The following is a 14,931-nucleotide window of genomic DNA, read 5'->3' as shown; positions in this document are numbered from 1 at the left end:
AGGTGAATTGACAGGCGATTAAAAAAGCCTGCAGATGAATATGTGCGAGAAACCACGACAAGTTCACACCTGTCTAACTGTTTACCCTGACTCATCTGCTGCTTTTAGAAGGCCATTATTCCCATAATCCAGTTTGGCAGAAGAAAATCAGAGTTTATAACCACTGCGCCTTGTTAGGCCCTTTCTTCAACACTGCCCAAAAAAACGTTTTATAGCCACCCCTCCCCTCCATGGGCACACATGGCGCGCTCACAATGCCAGTTCAAGTTCACATTTCAAGCCTTATGGGAAACAAGAGAGAGTGAAAGCACGAGGAGACGAAAATCACAGCTCTTTGTGGGGTTACAGAGTTGGTTTGGTGAGAGACCAACTATTCCGTGTTATGTCTCCTCACAAGCCGCTGTTATAGGCTTGTTTTGAGTAGACCCATATGCACTGAAGTCCTCGTTAATTATAAAGTGTGGGCTTGGAGCTGCATGTGCAATTGACCTTCATGCACCAGAAGCTGTAGCCTGCACACCAAGGTGCGACTGATTCACAGTCAGGAAGGAGACAGTTTACACACTCTTTGTGTGCACTTTTCATATTTACTCTCCAATTAGAGCCGCCCGCGCCTGTAAGATAATTTATTACTCGATCATGATATTCGTTTGCTGTTGTTTCACGCATTAAAAAAAAAAAAAGTTCTCCACCCATTTGCAGATGACTCAAAACAGCATTCAATAAACTACAAAGAGCTTCGCTTGTAATACGCTGCACATAACAAGTGAATTATGGTTTATAATTACGCATATTTGCCCCCAAATCATCCGGTTACGCCACACACCAGCTACGAGCTGAATAAATATAAAGCTACAATAAACTGCACAACGATAAAGACAGAAATGTGACAAAAGTATAGAGACAGCCATTACTGTGACAAGAACATAGAAAAATAAAGTGCACCGAGCGCGCTCCGCTTGACCCTGTAGCCTGTAAGATGGAAGTGTTCATTATACTAATGAGAGTATGAACGGGAGAGAGAAGGCAGAAGATGTCTTGGGTCTTAGTACACGCAGGGACAGCTCGGGCAGCGGACTGGAGGTGTGTGGGGTGGGGTGGGGTAGGGTGGGGTGTGGGGGGTGCTGAAGCTGTTCAAACAAAGTGTCTTCTTTCAACGCCCGTTTCCAGTTCTGTTTTTTTTTTTCCTCCGCCAAACACTACGGCACTTTTGTTCTCCTCCGCCGAGCGCGGAGAGATAAGGTGTCATCACTTCAACATCAAGGTTCCCGGTTGGAAAAGCACGTCTGTAATGGCTTTGCCTATGATGGCCACACGCCACATGCTTCAGTCTCTTGACTAGTGTTATTTTTACAAAGTACTGGATTGAGTGTTGATATTTTTCTTTTTCTCTCTCTCATTTTGCCATTTTAACAACAGCAGTGATGACTTGGGTGAACTTTGACCTTAAGTCGGCGATCATTAAAAAAAAACCTGAAAATAGAATTCACAAACGCGATAATTCAACTTGTATTTTAAAACATTCTCCTTTCCCTAAACTTAAAAAAGGCCATAACATAGATTTACAGCTCACTGCATATTTTCTTCTTCTTTCCACATAGTCCCAGACTTTTCACCCTCTTTAGACCCAGTTCTTGCGTTTCCGTTTTAACTACAAAAGCGAAGGACGCTAGTCTGGAAGTGACTTGTGGGGAATGGGGAGAAACAGATAGTTATCCTCCTTAACGATTTCTTTAGCTGCATTTATGATTAGATGGTAGATAATCTCGCGACATCGAGCCGTGGACACCGGCAGACCGCCCACACGTAAAGGACAATATCCCCATTTCTCAGAGCAGGCATATGAGTCAAAGGCTGAGGGCTCTTGATTTTTGGCGATGCTATCTGATAATACGTTATCAAGGAACTGGTGGCTCAGTGTGCATTCAAAAGCCAGAGGAAATAGCAAAGTATTAATCAGAACCAGCTTTGCCACAGTTTTGACTTGTAGTGTGTATTATATATGTGCATTTCTGTGAGATTTGTGAAAATAGAATCAGAATTAATCAATTAAAAGTTCAAAGGAATATTGTTAAAATGCCAACACATCATGCAGTAAACACACAGCATGTGATTGTAAAAAGATTACTATTTGCCTGCAGCTGTTCTAAAACATTTATAGTCTGGGAATATTTGCTTTGTTTAAATATTTTTAGTGTCACCCAGCTTGAGTGCTTTTAAACAGGTAACGAGGTGACCCGCAGGAGATAAACTATAAAGACAAAACTGATTTCCTGCAAAAATGTCAATAATCATTCAGAATCAAACAAATCCTCGATTTTTAATCCATGTAGTTCTTTTTCTTTTATTGTAAAGGGTATATGAAACTATAGGTGAATCGTTTTATGTTTCATCAGTAATCGCAAAGTTTACATGCAGTCTCTTTCCAAATGAAAATGCAAATAATAATAATAATAATAATAATAATATGAAGAGATTAAGATATTGCATCTCATCACGGCTCTTATAAGACACTTGAGAAGATCATCATACCCCATCACCCCCCAACCCCCCACCCCCACTGGGGGAAAAAAAAAAAAAAAAAAAAAAAGTTAATTGCTTATGGCTCTCTTGGAAAACTATGTAAACAAAAAGGCGATGGGGTACCTTTAACTCGGTGCCTATAGAGTCTGTTGATATATCTAAACCCCTAAAATAACAACGGTAATAGTAACAAGAATTAAGACATTTTATTGTTATTGTTTTCAACAATATAACATGTAACGTTATTACATTCCGGTAAAATACTTTTTCTTTTTTCTCCTTTCTTTCTGTCCTTCTTTCTGTCCTTTTTTTTTTTTTTAACTAAAACGACCTAGATCCACCTCACCTTTTGTTTGTTAAGCACCACAACTGCAAAAATGATCCGTCTTAACAAGTCATATAATCTCAAATCTATTAATATTTCGAGCTACATTGTCCTTAAGTGAATTTAAGAGAAAATATACCAACAGGGTGAGAAAAATGGCGACTGTTCTCAGTATATTTCTTAAGTGCTCTGCCTTGACACTTGTTTCCAGAAAATCCTCGGAACAAGCAGAAGTTTAATTTGGGGATAAGTGGAGGTTACTGCGCCCATTGGTAGATTTATCCCACTTGTTTAAAAAGACTTTAAAGGTTGAATATGAGACTAAATGATTTGTTACGGTGGCTGTTTTCGCAGTGTTCCAGTCTGTCTGCTTGCACTTTGCCGCAAGTGCTTGAAACTCGTCTCACGCCACCTTGTAAATTACTTTTCAAAAAAAAAAAAAAAAAGAAAAAGAAAAAAAAAACAAAAACGAAAAAATCTGTGCTCTTCTCTGTCCCCTTTCTGTGCCGTATTTTTTAAGAGCCAAGGTCCACTAGATTAGAAGACATAGGGTTCAGTATGGTGTCATGGTGCAATGAGTGGTGATGGTGCACCGAGTCTGCACCGCTCGGTACCGGGATGGCGCTGGGTCCCGGCGGCGGCGCGAGGCCGTGCAGAGACTGTAAACCGGTGTTCGAGCCGAGGAGCAGAGCCGGGCTCGGAGACGTGTGATCCGGCGTCCCCGAGGGTGTTTTATCGTCATCCGAGCTCCCCAATAGAGTTTTATTTCCATTCATAGAAGAAGTCAGTGGGTTGTGACTATTGCTGTTGGAGTTCTCGTTGTTTTCTCTGCGAACAAGGAACAACATCCCATATTAGTCTGGTGTAAGTAGACAACAAAGAAGGAAAATGTGTAAGAAATGATTAAGTTGTGACACCTTTTAAAATAATCTACAGTCGTGATTACACTGAATAAAGACTAGAGGACCAAACAGGCAAAGTAAATATTTGTTAATAAATAATTGAAACGTTGTTGGAACAAGAATCAGGATTATTAAAAGACGCACACATAAAACTACACACACACACACACCGAGCAAAAATAGTGTTGCCCATGCTACTGGGTGCACTGGGATATTAGTTAGGTTGCGCCATATTTACAATAGCTTTAATAAGCCTCATTAAAGTATAAATGCTTAGTCTAATGATTTATTAATGCATCAATCAGGAATGCATTCATGCATACGTGTTCCAAGGCGCAAACAATTAGTAAGTCACTGAAATAATTAGAGGCTATTGCTCAGTTCACTACAGCAGTGCACAGAATTACAGTAAACGGCTGCAGTGGTGATCTGTGAGTGAAAACAATAAATCTGCTTGTCTGTTGAACTTTCATTAAGTATTTGTGGTTATAAGAAATTAATTAAACCACAGTGACCTGTGGGTAAAGACTCCTAACAAAGTAGCTAAAGCTCTCGGCCTTTGCACATCTGAGTAAGTGACAGGCGTAATTACTGCTAAATGTGTGCATGTTGCGTACGGCATAGTTCATATGTTTGCAGTGGTGGGTAAGGCTTTTCTCAGTGGGAAGACATGATTTACGTGGAGCTTTCAGCCCGAATTAGTGGCCAGAGGGTGAAAGAAGACACCAACCCACCGAACACCTGACTAAAACACGTCTCCCAAACCTCTCTGCACGCCTGCCTATGTAATTTTCAAACTTTGAAATGTACAAACGACTCCTAATGAAATGTCAGCTGTGCTGATAAGGAGGATACATAGCCCACCACAACACTTAAACTGCAAAACAACTTTTTAAATGTCTTCGGAGAAGTTTCCCTACATATCTACTTTGAGTTCATTCCAGTGTCTGCAGGGTTAAAACTATTTTTTCTCTGATCTTAACGTGAAAGTCAGATTTCATGTTATAATAAATGTGATTACTAAAACATAAAAGTGGGGTAAATGCAGCTTTTATAACCTTGTAATTTACCTGACAACAAGCCTTTAATTTTCTACATTTCAATTTTTACGCACGGCCTGCACAATTATATCAAACATAAAAACACTACGGGACTTGAGTTTACTAAACCTTCAAGTATGAAAAGGCGCCTGCTTCTAACATAATTTGCCACAAATAAACACAGGTGTTTGGATAGAACTGGGGCGATTAGTTGAAAGCTGAAATTATATTAATAATTGGTCAATGCAATAAATTGCCAGGTGAAGATAAGTAAATTATATTGCGCACAGTGTTAATAGTGTTTGCTTGTGACTCAGCAACATTTTTGTTTTAGGACTTCAGCCTATTTTTGACTGGTGTCATAATAATAAAAAGAACACAATGAACCTACTCTGAGATATGTTTTAAGTGTCTTAATCTTTGCTCCTACCTTTCCTTTGCCTCTGCTGCTCGGTCTCTCTGTCGTCGGTTTTTGAACCAGTTGCTGACCTGCGTGGTGGTGAGTCCCGTGGCCTCGGCCAGCTCTCTTTTCTCCCGCGGAGACGGATAAGGATTGTGGGTGTACCACTCTCGGAGGACGCTCCTGCTCTTCTCCTTGAAGCAGTAGCTTGTCTCTTCACCGTCCCAGATAGAGCGGGGCAGGGGGAACTTTCTCCGGACGCGGTACTTCCCCACGGCGCCGAGCGGGCGGCCTCTCAGCTTCTCTGCCTCGATGTAGTGCGCTTTGAGCCACAGCTGCTGCAGCTTCGGGTGGTTGTGCGGCGAAAACTGATGGCTCTCCAAAATCTTGTAAAGCTCTCGGAAGTTCCCCCGGTGGAAGGCGACTACGGCTTTCGCTTTGAGGACGCTCTCGTTTTTGTGGAGGTGTTCGCACGCCGGGAGCGACCAGAGGAAGCGCCCCAGCCGCTCAATGTTCCCCCCTTGTTGGAGGACTTCGCAAACACACGCCACTTGCTCCTGCGTAAAACCGAACGTCGGAAGCATGGACATGGCGACAACGTAAACCAGTGCAGATTATATTGTGCCTCACTTCCACGTCTCTCCTCTCAGTCTCACATTAAATCAGAACGCATTAAGTCCATAAGCGACAAAAGATCCCCAAAAGAACAACCTAAAACTTAAACTGACCAGGGTTAGGTAATATCCAAGTGCGTATTGAGGAATAGACTCAAGCCCATTCAGCCATGCAAAACCCCAGGCGACAACTCCTCATAAAGTTGGTGAGAAAGAGAGAAAGTTGCTACTCCTTCCACCGTCCTCCTCCACCTTTTCTATGCCGTTTCAACATAACCTACTCCGGGAGACCGGGCTCGCTGGCTCGTTTTAATAATATTATTCTAAGCTGGCAAGACGAGCGATTATATGAACTCTGATTGGTCGGTTATTTGACCCGGGGATGGTGAGGATAAGACAATAGCCTTAGTCAAATTATTTGCCATGGTTACGCTGTCACTCAAAGTAACCCGATATGCTTTGAGGTGGCTCCCTGGCAAAGTCAACCTGATTGTTCCCTTCACGAGCAGCCCGCCTACCAATAGAAATATTGCTCAGATTTTTCTTCTAAAACAGTTTTTTTCTTTCCCTTCACGTTGACAGACACCTCGGGCAGCCAAAGAGCGCAAAGCTGGGGGAGTGTGGGGAAGGAGAGCAGCGCTGATCCCGCAGCCGGGGGAAGGATGGCGCCAGAGCGCACACAGCCTGCTGCTGTATGTCTTCATGCTCCTGGCAGCTCTCGCATATCAATCAAAATTTCCACAACGCTTGTAATGTTAAAGTTGGTCAAGTTCATTATTTCATATAAATGAAGTGACTGTCAGCTGCAGACAACAAGCGACGTGGCGTTTGATGAGAAGTTCGCAAAAACTCCTCACATGCTTATGGTGGTTACCATGATGTAAAATACTAAAATAAGTAAAAAAAATTTAAACAATGTGTCGGAGAGGTCAGCGATTTATGTTTTCTACCCTGCAGTCTATTTAGATCAATTTTGCCCGCGTTAACTTGAAGTTGGAAAAAATGCCACAGTTATTTGTAAATAGGAATTTTGTTAAAATGGGATTTCATGTGATTGTAAATGGTTAATAGCCTCACGCCAGCTTCAATATATTAGTTAAAAGAGACTGCATGGCAATAAACGTAACTATAAAAGTGTTACAAATAACACTAAAAGAAGAAAGAATAGAATAAGACTTTATACCATCGAAAATATACATAAAGATATATAAATATCAAAAACATTTGATAATTTTGATGTATATAAAGAGTGTGCGCCATAATATTCCCAACGGAGCATAAAGTGTGCCTGTTAACTGGCTCATATTAAGTTTATAGTTAATTTGAGGAATTTAAAAATCTAATCTGGTGTAAATATTATCTTTCTACATAAAGTAGATATGTTGCTCTAGAGCTGAGGATAATGTTGCCGTGATAAAGTGTATAATTTAATGCATGTAAGAACAGGGATGATGATGAATATCTAAATGAGGGGTGAGGCTGTGACTGCAGGAGCGCACAGAATGGCAAACAATCCTAAGGTGTGCGGCCGGTCTAATGGGGAAATGAAGCGTTCGTGAGTGCTGTGGAGTTTGTTGGACAAGGGGAGCAGAGAAGGAGAGTCTGTCGGGCAACAGGAGAGAAGAGAAGCGGCATCAACTAGCTCACCGGTGAGACAAACATTTCCGTCTGTATCTAAGTCTTCTGGCCGACACGGCTTAGTGCAACAGTGAAGGAAGATGAAGTCAGAGATCATCAAAATCACAAGAAGGATTAGAGGATAAAATTGAAGGACAAGCCCTGAGTAATTATTTCAATATGAAGATTAAAGATAAAATGAGTGGGAGAAACAAAGACGAGAGGCCGAGGAAAGAGTGAGAGGATGGATTTTAGAGGTGATTTAGTGGTTTTATGAATCTCACTGAGGAGAAAGTGATGAGAGAGGTACTTGTTGGAATGGTGAGTTTTTATACGAACTGCTGCTCTGCATACCGCAGCAGTGAAGCTGCAAAAAAAAAAACAACACCAGTGACAGCAGCGTGATGACCACAAAATCACAGTTACTTGATTTGTTGTGGTGTCGGGGCTTTTGTCAGGTGTATGGAGACCTGTGTCACGCGGACGGGCATGTGTGTTATTGACTGTTGGGCCAAAGATTGACCAGTTGGTAGATTTCTATCGCCCCACCATGGGACCTCTTCATTAGAGATACGATTGTCAGTTACACCCACACACGGTATCGCATCACTCGACACTGTTGCCTCAAAACACACACACACACACACACGCACGCACACACACACCACAGTTTCTATCTCCGCCGGCATACCTGATTCAGCAGCTTTCTCTCATCTTACATCTTGAAATTTAAAATGACCTGTAGGTATTGAGCAAAAATAACTATGATTGTACTATTATTATTATTATTATTATTATTAACAAGAATAATAGTAATAACAATAATAAAAAAAACATTAATAGGCGTAATATGATATATGCACAGGCCTTAATTTTATCTTCAAAAAAGCTGTTGCAAATAAATATCAGTAGCACATCTAAAGTTGCAAGGAGCGACCTCAAACCTCAGGGGTATTAAAAAAAAATTTAGTCATCGGTTGATGTCAAAATCATTTGTGCTCAGATCACTGGTTCACTTTCGCTCCGGAGCAATTTGTCAATATTTTTGTCCGCTGTGAAGGCCTGATAGCGGCGAGCTATTTCATCTAAGTCGCGGCTGTTTAGAATGAATTATTGGTGTAATTATGAAGTTAGTTTATCACAAGAGATGAGGAGTCCTGTAAGAGGAGCCTGATCCCTGTTTCCGTGTTGTGTTCTCCCTCTGTTTAATAAATTGACTTGGGTTTCGCCTAAAGCGCAGTTCTCAGAGAGTATTACGGCATTAGGCTGACTGATGGTAATCGTCAGGGGACCAGGGCTCGCCTGAAATGGATAGTGAGAAAAACAAGGAAGCGATTTAACCTTAAACGTGTACATATACAGCTCATATGCGTTTTATACCCACATAAAATAAAACGTAGAGTTATAATAATAATAATAATAATAATAATAATAATAATAATAACGACAACGACGACAACAACAACAACAATAATAATAATGTCTATTTAAAATAATTACAACGCCACATATCATAATATGGCCTAGCAGATATACAGTTAAATTACTTTCTGAATGTGTTTTAATTTGTTGACTTGGATTCAGCCAGCTCATGAAAATTGGAGAAAGCTGGAGCGCAGACAGCGAGAGTGAGAGTGATGGGTGAAAGTGTGAGCGCCTGCAAACACAGTTTGACAGCCGTGACATTTTAAACCGATTTCAGATAAAACTTATCTTCTCCACCCATCTAACACAAACACCTAAAGGCCTCGTAATTGAGCCCAAAACACACAGGAGGCTCTCCTACTGGTGAAAGAGGTGCTGCCATTACTCACAGTGGTCACAGTATTTTCCAGCGAGGTTATACATCGTCTCATTTTTACGTTTCACATCAAAGGCCATTCAGATTGGCGTTGCAAAGCCTATTAATTTATCCTCATGGCCTTGATCGCTAAAACTACTCCTCCTGGGGCTGTTACTGAGAAATAGACACGTTACTATTTTTTCTTTCTTCTTCTTCTTTTTTTAATCTTGATTTTCTGGTAAAGTTCTTCACCTCTGCTCTAACTGCCGGCTGCTGAGCTCGCTGTCCCCCTGTAGACTCATGCTGTGTGTCTCTGCTATCAGCAGTTACATGAGGGCCTGTGAGCCCGGTTCATCCCTGCCTCACTCTGTCCTCAGTCATTTGGATCATTTTGGCTGATGATGGGTGCAGATGTAACCAAAGTAGGGTCCAGGGCCTTAGAAGGGGCTTCAGATTGGGGCCATTAGGAGTCTCATTAGATGTCATTCTGATGAGATGATACACTATATGAGCATGAATGTTTGGAAAACCTATAGGTATAACAGGTATCCAGGCCTCTTTGTAATTACTGCCAAACATAAAATCAAAGCAGATGGAGCAGTGTGGGATAACATCTTGTTCAGTTGGGGGTCTTTTTTTTGTATTTTTAATATAAAAGAGTTTGAGATAATCTCTCCCTGAGGAGACTGTCGCATTCATTATATTGGTATGTTCTGGATCAGCACCTGCTCACCCGGTCTTTGTTGCCCCTGGATAACCTGTACTCAGAATACTTATTAAACTGCGCATCTGATTGGAAAGTTTAATGGTCAGGGAAGTGGGGTTGCAGAGAGTATAATGTATGTATAAGAGGAGAGCAAGCAATTAAAATGTGAATACAAATATAAAGCACCTTCACTGAACTGGGCTGCTCATGATCAGAACCACTGGGTGTGTGCACCGGCAGTGATAGGGCAAATCAGGGTCCAGTGTCTGGCCCCTGACAGTGTTTGTAAACCACTTGTTTCCACCGATCAGTTTGATCAGAGAGCTCTGGCTCTGAAACGGTAATTATTACGCCCACTGATGAATGGAGATCACGTTTCCCCTAATAGCCAACCCCCTATTTTCACAACCTCCCACCGCTCACCTCGGCCACTCTCCACCACGACCTCCACTAATTGAGCTGATTATTGCAAGATGTGTGTTTTGGTGTGTGTTGCAAAGTCTATGTGTTGAGTTGGGGGTACGTAGGAGGGGACGTGGCTTTTATCCTGTAAGACTGCTACGTGCACCGACCTGAGACAAGCGCAACACGGGGTTGATGAGTAACATTCTTACTGACAGACATCCAAATGTTGGACAGAGAGAGAGAAATTATTAAAGCCAGAACCTCTGTGTCTATACTGGTTAAGGGGATATGAATGAGGGTCTATCCAATAATTGGTTGTTTACATCTATCTTGTTACCCCAGAGGCCAGGGCTATGCTATAGAGCAGGGAGGAGGTTTCACTAAACCGCACAGGCAAGCAGCAGGGAGGGGTGGGTATGAAGGGGCGTGTGGGTTTGTGTGTAGGTGGAGATCTAGTCTTAATTTCCAGAAGCCTCTGACCGGTCGACAGGTTCATCAGATTGGACGTTTTACATTTCAGGTCCAGTCTAGAATATACAGGCCTGCACAAAGCACAGCAACTCAACAAGCAGATAAAATGAGAGAGGGGTATCCCCTTCAGCTGCTGATCATCGGATAGGCATGACAATGACTTCTGTCTTTATTCTCAAAACACCTTTTCCACATGCAGCCCACTCACAGCATCAGGTTCTATGAACTGAGTTTGGTCTTGTAAATGTTATACTTACACAGTTGCTAAATGCTAATTTCAAGCATAAAAAACTCAATATCAGATCTGTCCAGTTTTCCATAATCTCTAAGTTTAATCAGTTTAAATGGCAAGAGAAGCAGCAAGTGTTAACTAATAATTTTACTCTTTTTGAGGGTAGAAAAACTTCTAAGCCAACACTCTGACTACATAATCATAAACTCTCCCCTGAAACCAAAATAACTAAATTGTGGGTTAACAGTTTTTTGCATTGTTACCTAAAGCTTAATTAATGCTTTGATTAAGTATTGTTCACAAAATGTGGCTTACACCTCCTGATGAAATACCTGGACAATAAGCTGATCAAAGTACTATGTTGGATAGGGTTATAAACTAATTTATCAACCTTAAACTAGCACGGTAAACTGTTTTCATCCAGCTAAAAACAGCATTGGTGCATTTATCTTCCACATAACTGTAATCTGAGCATTTTCTGGAGTGAGGAGGACAAATTAAGTGCCCTGCAATTAAACACAGTCTGTGCCATCATTCAGTTACATCTGTTACCCACTGGTAAAAAAGCCTTAATCAACCAACACTCCACTGCCCACCCATTACCAGCACACTGCCATAGAACAAACTTACACCCAAACTGAAGCTGGTCTGAACACCGCAACAAGTGCCCGTTTTTCTACAAGGCTGGTCATTGGACCTGAGGATTGTATGTGCATGTGTGTGTGTGTGTGTGCGTGTGTGTGAGAGAGAGAGAGAGAGAGAGAAAGAGAGACAGAGTGAGAGAGAGCATGCCGCTTGCTGCTGAGGTTAATTTATTCGATCAATCACTCCATTTGATTCCTGTTTATTTTCAGGAGTCACACGGTCATTTCATCCTCACACTGAGCCCTTTATGCACTGCCAAGGCGTTTCCCCTCAGCCTCTAAGACTGTATAGCATGCATTCGGCTATAATTTGGAGAGCAGAGCGGTTCCAGCACTTCTCAGATATTTCACGGTTCCTAACCTTTATGGTGAAATCCCCTCAGACCTGTCTCTCGTCAAACCCGCAGTGTGCAGACATGCAGGTATACGAGCTTCACACACACTCTGATTTATGTCAACGCTGTGGGCTTGTTTTAAATGACTGCAAACACACTCCAGTGTGGAATTATGTATTATTATCGTCTACAATTTGGCAAATGGTGCACAGGGCAAAGTGTGCAGCCTTTCCATGCATGCATTTTCTTTTCAGCAGGCTTATAGGCTGTAAGCTTTTACTGTGAAGTTCTTTTTTAAAAAGGGGATTTTACTTAGACCAGTTAGATCTGCAGAAATAGCACTTTTTACTCAATTTTTTTTCTAAAATTTAATTAACATTTATTAAATAGTTTCACACAAATCCAGTTTGTATGGATTTTCGTGACAATAAATTGTAAACCTAGCTAGAACCTAACCTGCTCCTTTGGAGTATTTTGTTACGGCAAGCAGCTAAAAAACCACCACGGGACCAATATGTAGGATCAGATAAACCTTCGCCTGCTCTACATCCATGTGGACAGAAGCCTGGGACATATAATTGGATGATGATAACCAACTGCTTCTGATCACGTAACATTTAAAACAGCAAATAAATGACTCCTTTGGCCAGAAACACGAGGGAAAAAGTTTGCCCCACCCCTAAAACAAACAAAAAGAGGACTCGACTACGATACCACAGAGTTATTTCAGTGTGAACAAGGCCAGAGCTCGGAGCAGGACATATTTTGGAAACCGGTTTTACAAAAAAAAAAAGTGAAGGGAGCAAGGAGACAGAAAACAACAACATGTCAGATTACCCACAGAGATCTCTGCAGCAGAAGTGCAGATTTTACACTCTGCTTGTTAAGTTATTTACTCTCAGGAAACATGGCTTTGATAGCCAGAAAATGTGTGAACGCTTAAAACTGGTTATTCGCTTTACATCAAACTGGGGGACTTCAGTATCCTGAGTGAATCTTATACATCTTACAATATAGTATTCCTTTACATACAACCCAGGTTTTTTACTTAAAGCAAAAGTCTGCAGCATTGCTTAATGTTTTTCCCTCATGCAACATTCTTCCTTTTTTACAGTGCTGGAACTCATATGTCAGGAAAGAATTTATTAAAAGCGACGCGCTGTAATTAGCAATGTGCTAATGCTTGAATTTGTATCCATTCCTGTATGCAGGGTTTTTACAACACTTGGTGGTTTCACTTGAAACACAGGCTTGACCCCGTGTCACTGGCCATATGGGCAGTAAATAGTTCCGTGATAGAGTCAGTGGTTGTACTGATACTGTACCAGAGAGAAACGTCTATTATACATCATACAACATAGTGTTTTTATGGCATGAAGAAGATTGACAATGAAGTTTTGATAATGTGAATGGTGCTTTGTTTCACCTGTTGTAATTAGCCTCAGCATCATGTTACAGAAATGACTGAAATTGGGACAGGGAGCTTGAACAATATATTTTGCCTTGTACTAGCATTAATGACCTATATCAGACCCACAAATTCAATGGACACCCTATCCTACATCACACCTACAAAAAACCATGAGCACTGGTTTCAACTGGAGTGTTTCGTATGGATTAAATGCAATTTCAGAGGTCATTTGATGCTTAAAAAAAAGATAATCTCCAGCAAGATTCTTTCAGGGAGCTGATCTTTGTTTCCAAAGAACACAAGTAACTTTGACTGTGAACTGATTCATGTTGTCATCACAGCACAGACCACCACAAAAAGAGAAGGGTATCCTTCTGATCAGAGCCTGCTGGCGCTGCTGCATTGTTTTTACAGTTCAGCTCTTACTTTTATCTCTTCACATCTCTCTGTGCATTCAGTGTATTAGTTATTCAGGCTCTAAAAACCCAATTTCCACTCACAGGCCTCCAAGAAATCCCATTAATGTGTCGACATTCATCGTCTAAATGACTTCTCTCTCATTAAACCAAACCATCCATCAAACTTTTTGCTGTATTCTGCTCGCTATTGGGCAAAATATGAGATACTGTGAGGATGAAAGCAAGTGTTTGCTTTGTAAATAGAAGTGTGGCACAACGTATCGCTCATTTGTTTTTATATGGAAGAATTGGATTTCATGATTGCTTTTTAATTCTGCCTGCAGGGTATATTAAACGCCTGCAAACCTCTAGACACTTTGTCCAGGAAACTAACAATTATAGTCAATCTGAGCATATGGCAACCACAGCTATTTGAGGGAAAAGATGGGGCTCAGGCTGAGAAACTGCCTCATGCATCATTACACTTTGCTTAGGTTTAGTTTCTCCCTTTTATTGTTGCTGTTTATGCCAACGATTAAACCTATTCCCTTTTAAACATTTCTCTTAAAGTCAGAACATTGATCATAATGTACCACTCTCTATTTACAGCAAATTATATTTAGACAAGCACGACTATAACACTATAATAGCTTTTTTAAATCCTTCAGTGCATGCTCGCTAAAGCTCCTCTAGCCTGAGAATATTTTTTTATATATTCTATTGATTTATCATTACTAATTTATGTTCATGTTCTTTAATGAAAATGTATATGGGACTATCAAGCCTATGATTTCGTCACTGTAACTGTGTCATCTATTCATCCATATATGATCTTGTCACTTGTCACAGCAGCACACTGTCCCCTAAAAATTATGTTCATATACAACTAATGTCAAATAGCAAATACATTTAAAAATAAATGCTACCAGAGGGAGGCATTTTATCAGCATTACAATGTGGAACACGTGCAAAACATTAGACATTCAACAACTTTCAATTGCTTTTCTTAAAATATCTGCACATGGCTACTCTAAAAATGTGCTCAACATTAGGGAAAGATCATGCTCTTTGATAAATATCACCACCCCAAGTTGCAGCAAAGGACAGGACATGTAGACTTTAATA

The 14,931-nt window shown here is 40.9% G+C and overlaps 1 protein-coding gene across 1 annotated transcript; it reads right to left on the bottom strand.

Moving 5' to 3' along the window:
- Positions 1-2,170: 2,170 nt before the first annotated feature.
- Positions 2,171-6,101, bottom strand: six2a (SIX homeobox 2a). The gene is made up of 2 exons (XM_041050715.1): positions 5,221-6,101; positions 2,171-3,676 (listed from the first exon to the last, which is right to left on the bottom strand). Exons 1-2 carry the CDS (start codon positions 5,778-5,780, stop codon positions 3,364-3,366), a joined length of 873 nt encoding a protein of 290 aa, XP_040906649.1. The 5' UTR covers positions 5,781-6,101; the 3' UTR covers positions 2,171-3,363.
- Between the last annotated feature and the right edge of the window lie 8,830 nt (positions 6,102-14,931).

This window comes from Toxotes jaculatrix, chromosome 11, assembly GCF_017976425.1.
Source record: "Toxotes jaculatrix isolate fToxJac2 chromosome 11, fToxJac2.pri, whole genome shotgun sequence".
Classification (NCBI taxonomy): Eukaryota; Metazoa; Chordata; class Actinopteri; family Toxotidae; genus Toxotes; species Toxotes jaculatrix.
Note: the sequence above shows the minus strand (reverse complement) of the source record. Positions and strands in the feature narration are given on the sequence as shown.

What these genes read in the sequence shown, in the direction of transcription:
- six2a (XM_041050715.1), bottom strand. Translation starts at nt 5,780, where the DNA reads ATGTCCATGCTTCCGACGTTCGGTTTTACGCAGGAGCAAGTGGCGTGT. An exon ending in GCAGCAGAGGCAAAGGAAAG is followed by an intron (nt 3,677 to 5,220) that starts GTAGGAGCAAAG and finishes CCTTGTTCGCAG; the next exon opens with AGAAAACAACGAGAACTCCA.